Source organism: Cydia pomonella, chromosome 25 (genome assembly GCF_033807575.1).
Source record: "Cydia pomonella isolate Wapato2018A chromosome 25, ilCydPomo1, whole genome shotgun sequence".
NCBI lineage: Eukaryota > Metazoa > Arthropoda > Insecta > Lepidoptera > Tortricidae > Cydia > Cydia pomonella.
The window spans coordinates 4,638,396-4,644,553 of NC_084727.1; the positions used below are offsets into that span (position 1 = coordinate 4,638,396).

Consider the following 6,158-nt stretch of genomic DNA (forward strand, 5'->3'; position numbering starts at 1 on the left):
CATATTTTGTCGAAGTTTTGTTGACTTTGGTCCTAAAAGAAAGTTAATTTTCTATATTTTGTATTTATTTCATACTACAGCAATTTTCTGTGTAATTTTAATACCTATGAATACTGAGTTTTATGATTTGTCCGTTTGCTAGATAGGTAAGGTGTAGGTACGTGGTATTGCTTTATAACATACCTATTAAGATACCTATATCTACATCATGCCGGTAATAACAAAATGATTGTATTTTTTCACATTTACTTGTTTGTTCTCTTAAGTTAAATGAAAACCCGACAGAAAAATTAAAAGCCTAAGATTGTGCCACTACATCAACAAAGCAAACAGTTTGATGGCGAATTGACTGGAGGGTGATTAATAGAAAGTACCTTGTGGAAATCCGTATCCGTAATTGATACAAAAATATTACTTCGCCAATCCACGAAATAATTAAGTGCTAGTCAATCAGTGCTAACCCGTTACACTTACACGCGTGTTTTTACAGTCAATGCATGCAACCTACCACCTAAAAATATATATATACGCAAATAGTTAAATAAACCACCACCTAAGTACAAAAACTCGTCACGTGCTTCAATTGATTGTGGGATATAAACCGCGGTCTTGGGGTTTAATTATAGGTATATCCGGGTACTAATGATTTATAATAGATGATCAAACGAACTTCTTGAAGTGAAGTTCGATCACTATTATGTGAATCGCTTCATTCGAAGATATAATAAATAACCAGGTAGTTTCTTTAACTTGCTAGGCAACGTAACACGATTTTCAGAGTAAAATGAAGATTTTTATTTTAAAAAGTAAGTGTATCGACTTTTTTCAATCCCCCACTCCTAACCGACCCAACAAGCTCCAACCACCGTATTCTGTCCTCATTCCTTTTAAGTGAGGAGCAAAACTTGTATATGGGTGTATAATTAAGAACCTCTTGTTCTTATGTGACGGAGTCACGGGAGGGAGGGTGCTGATTATATCTTCGAATGAAGCGATTCACATAATAGTGATCGAACTTCACTTCAAGAAGTTCGTTTGATCATCTATTATCTTTCATCGCTTCATTCTTCAGATATAATAAATAACCAGGTAGAGTTTTAGAGACGCAAGTTTTGCGTTGTTGGTATGTTATTAATTATAAGCAACTTAGTAGTCAATCACTTTGGTTTATTGAAAAAATAACAATAATTAACATATCCTTATGTTTCTAATTAACAAAATTATCAATGAATGTGCTCAATAATTAGTAAGTTAATCAGACATATTACGACCAAAGCACGCAGCTTTGGCAAACTCATCATTGTTGCCGTCCTTTAACGGCCTATCATAATATTTTGAAAATGTTTGAGACTTGGCTGTCCATCCCGCAGCTTTGCGGATGACCTCTATAGATACACCGGCGGCCCTCGCAGCCGACGTGGACGCGTGTCGCGTGCTGTGCGCACCAAACGTGGACACGTCCACGCCCGCCGCTGCTAGTACCTGCCGTATCCATCGACCTACAGTTTGACTCGTAGCAGCTCTGTGAGGGGCCTTGTGTGTTAGTAATAGCGCACCATGATTCCTGGCTCTCTTATTTTGTGTTACCAAAATATAGTCTTTGAGAGTCAGGGCAGGGCAAATGCTTAAGTTCTCTCTAAAGTAAGGTATATTCAATAGGGGCTGTTCTCGGCCGGGAGCAGAGGTTTTTATCAAATCGGGTATTGTAATTTTGATAAAGTTCTCTGTGATGTGTATATTTTCAATTTTAATCAATGAGAACGTTTGTACTCGATGGGCCGTACAAATTGCAAGTAAGATGACGAGTTTTTTAGTGAGTTGCTCAAGGGTAAGTTCGATATTAGGATACCATGTCGATATTAGATCAAGAATAACTTGTGGATCCCACGTGTTATTATACCTTGGTAAACTAGGTTTTAGTCTAAAAACACCCTTGAGTAATCTCTTGATGCGGTCATCAGAACCCAGATTGGGTAGTAAGAGAGCCAACGCAGAGCGATGACTATTTAATGTTCCGTAAGAACAGCCTTTATTGAATTCATCTGTCAAGAACTTAAGTATTGATGTTATTGACAGATTTAGTGGTTCTAAACCATTTTTATTACAAAACTCCCACCAGAGCTTTAGGGATACATTGTATTGTTTTACTGTGTTCTCCGAAAGCGAGGCTAAAGCTAATGGGATCGCTTCTGGCGGAACGCCGCGGCGGGAGAAGGCCGTGCTGATAGCGTCGCGGCAGCCAGGGTAAGGCTGGTGTGCAAGCGGTGGGGTCGTCTGCAATCAGATCGAAGTAATACTTTACTTGGATTAAAATATATGATTTCTGAGACCAATAGATTCTGCAGCATTGGAAACCAAGGCTGGGAAGGCCAATATGGGAAAACCAAAATACCTGTTGCATTGTCGTCAATAATTTTTCGGATGCATTTCAGTAATAAGCAGAAAGGTGGGAATGCATAGAAAAAATGTTGACTCCAGTTGAGCGTGAACGCATCGACAGCAAAAGCATCAGGTTCTTGGAACCAGGACACGAATTTGTCACATTTGGTATTGGATCGAGATGCGAAGATATCTATTTCAGGTTGGCCGAAACGTCTGACAATCGTTTGGAAAGCCTGATTTGACAACTCCCATTCTGTATCGGGGTTGGACTTCCGTGACGCCTCGTCGGCTCGATTATCCTTTGTATTAACATACGATGCGTACAATATTATGTCCCGCATCTCGCACCATTGCCAAATTTGCCTACTTAGATCGTTCAAATACGGAAATTGGATTCCACCCATTCGATTTATGTAACTGATTGCAGTAGTATTGTCTATTCTTAATAAAATGAAGCAATTCGTTTCATTTAGTGCAAAGCTCTTAAGGCCTAAAAACACTGCTAAGAGCTCTAGGTAGTTGATGTGGTGTTCGCTCTCAGCAGCCTTCCAATGGCCTCCGATAGTAATATCACCGCATACAGAACCCCATCCGGTTCTTGACGCATCCGTGTAAATTTCTAACTTAAAACTTGACGTTCTCATATGTGACGAAGTTGTATATATATTATCTTTCCACCAACATAAATCATCCAGGATAGTTTCTGGAAGATTTATTTTGGCCTCGTAATTATCTTGATGTTTTTTAAGACTTAGAAATTTATGCCTTTCTAACAATTTTGTATACAACCAACCATAATTGGTGGCAGGGCAAGCGGAGATGAGAACACCAATCAACTGAGCATACTCTCGAATGGTACATCGAGGTAACTTCATGAATTTAGATACTAAACGGTAAATCTTTTCCCGTTTTTCTTGGGGTAAACCTATTGTCAGATTTCGTGAGTCAAATATGAATCCGAGAAATTTACAAATTTGTGAGGGTTGTAATACACTTTTGTCATTATTAATAATGAAACCCAAAGTTTCAAATAAGTTAACCGTAGCGTTTACGTTATTTAGACACTCGTCATAACTATCACCAATACAGCAAATGTCATCTAAGTAAACAACAGACTTAAATCCCTGTTTTCTTAGGTGTGTTACGACCTCTTTCATAATTTTTGTAAACACTTTAGGTGCTACGGACAACCCATAAGGCATGGCTGTAAATTCGTACATTTCAGTTTCATTTGAGCCATGAGGTACAAATTGAAAACGGAGGTACTTTCGATCTGCTTCACGTACAGGTATAAGTAAGTATGCCTCTTTTAAATCAATTGTGGCTAAAAATCCGTTGTGTGGTATAAGCTTAGAGGCAGTTCGATAGTCCTCCATTTTAAAATGGGACTTTGTAACAAATTTATTAAATGATTTCAAATTCAATATAAAACGGCTACTTCCATTAGGCTTTGGTACTAAAAATGTATTAGAAATATATTGATCATTTCTAGGATCGCATTTTTTTATGGCTCCTAAGCTAATTAATTTATTAATTGCTATACTCATTTCTTTTGTATCTTCTGGCGTCAAAACATTTTTAGGTACCAAAGGCTGATGTACAGCCTTACTTAACGGTATTTCCAATCCGTGTTTTATCCAAGATAAAACAGAAGGGTTATTTGTGATCTTAGACCAACAATTGTAAAAATGTGCTAATCGACCAGCATGTACCTGGGTTACTGGTGAGCTAGCGCTCGCGACTTGGTCGGCGCTGGCTGCCGCGTCGAGGCAGCTGTGTTGACGTACGGGCGACGCGTCGCCGGCGACGGATTCGTCCTGCGATACCCTCCTCGCCCTCCCCTGTTCGACGAATAACGGGGAGGACCGGACCAGTTTCCCTGTGGTATGAAGGCCCGAGTGTTCGTCGAATTAGAAGTGCCAGGCTTTGGTGCACTGACAGTCTTTTTGATTTGTTGACCTTGACGCTCTATAGCCTTACTGGCCTTAATCTTTTCAGATAAGGTATTTCCGAATAGGGATTCATCCCGTTCGGTGTCTTGAATCACGTGAAGAAAATTTTTCTCCAAGCTGGGTGTAATTAATTTAATTCGGTCTCTTGTAATGAAATTATGCGCATCGGAGAGTATGCGGCATCCGTCACTCAAATATTTGAGGGCTTCGACTTTGTTTTCGCTCTTTAAAAGCACATCCATGGCCCGACTTACAGCTGCTATGCCTCGACCGAGTTGTTGTTGGACGGCGACATATTTTTTGTCACGTCCACGTACTACCTCCGTTACAGCGGCCGAGATCTCGGCGTTAAGCTTTGGCGCTTGTAATAATTTACAATTATTAGGAATTAAATATTCCTTAAGGAGTGTCTCCTTATTTTCTTTAGCCAAACCTTTCTTTAGAATAGGTAACCATAAATTGGCAAGACTATCGTGAACACTTGTTCCGTATTCGGGCGTATCGGAGGTAGATTCACCGAGGGCTGCAAGTAGCGTGGGGTCCAGGGGCGGCTGATCAGTGCCATCAATGGCAGGAAGCGCAGGCTGCGCGAGAGCGACGATTTGATCAAATATCGGCGCGGCCGGGTCGGCTGGTGCGACCGGTACGGCGGGTGCAGTCGGGACAGGCGCTTCCTCGGGTAGATACCCTTCTTCATGTACGCCAGGATCGTAATCCGAATTTTCAACCTCTAGATCTTGATCAATAGGTAAGCTTGTTTGCTCGTTTTGTAGGTGAATTTCACCTAAAAAGATAAAAAATATATATTTTTTAGAACCTTATAAGGTTGTTATTAACACCAACAGATAATATTGTCTCGCAGACAATACCCTGGTGAACGCGTATATCTATTATAGATTGCACGTATTTGTATAATATGTTAATCGAAATCAACTCGCAGTTGATCTCATCACAGTTAACTCGCAGTTAACCGTGACAAAAATATTGAATTTATGAGTACATCGCACATATTTGCATTATATTTCATAATCGAAATCAACTCGCAGTCGATCTCGACCGTCACCGTTAACTCGCAGTTAACCGCGACATTATTTTATTAAATAGAGGGTAGATAAATAAAATAAAAAACATTACTGCCCTTTCATTATAAATGTACTCTAATAAAATAAGAAATAATTGTGAGTCCTACCTTGTTCACTGGCATCCGACTCACTAGAAGATCTCACAGATTGAATTCTACGACGTTTCTTTTTAACGTAAGTAGCTTCCAAATCTTGAAGTTTCCTTTTATAACGCTCGTCGGCATTTTAAAGGTGTGTTCGTTGCCACGCACGAAAAAGGAATGAGGACAGAATACGGTGGTTGGAGCTTGTTGGGTCGGTTAGGAGTGGGGGATTGAAAAAAGTCGATACACTTACTTTTTAAAATAAAAATCTTCATTTTACTCTGAAAATCGTGTTACGTTGCCTAGCAAGTTAAAGAAACTACCTGGTTATTTATTATATCTGAAGAATGAAGCGATGAAATATAATATGTGTACAAAAACGCACCACCTAGAGAGGATGGGAGAGGATCGTGCTGTGAGAAGAGTGTAGGTGCCCCCCGGGTGGAAAACATCCGTCTGGGCGTACCAGATACCGCTGGAGTGACGAAGTCTTAAAAGACCTGTTCGCCCTCGGAATACCAACTGGCGTGAAGTGGCGCAGGATAGGGCAGAGTGGCGCTCTCTTGCGTCAGAGGCCAAGATCTTGTTTGGGTCACTGAGCGAGTGAAGTAGTAGTAGTAGTACAAAAACGCAATGTATTTTAAAACTTTGGAGAAAGC

The 6,158-nt window shown here is 40.1% G+C and overlaps 1 protein-coding gene across 1 annotated transcript; it reads right to left on the reverse strand.

Annotated features, from left to right (window-relative positions):
* Window positions 1-1,094: 1,094 nt before the first annotated feature.
* LOC133531288 (uncharacterized) lies at window positions 1,095-5,774 on the reverse strand. The gene is made up of 3 exons (XM_061869420.1): window positions 5,753-5,774; window positions 2,393-5,151; window positions 1,095-2,274 (listed from the first exon to the last, which is right to left on the reverse strand). Exons 1-2 carry the CDS (start codon window positions 5,772-5,774, stop codon window positions 4,100-4,102), a joined length of 1,074 nt encoding a protein of 357 aa, XP_061725404.1. The 3' UTR covers window positions 1,095-2,274; window positions 2,393-4,099.
* Window positions 5,775-6,158: the final 384 nt, after the last annotated feature.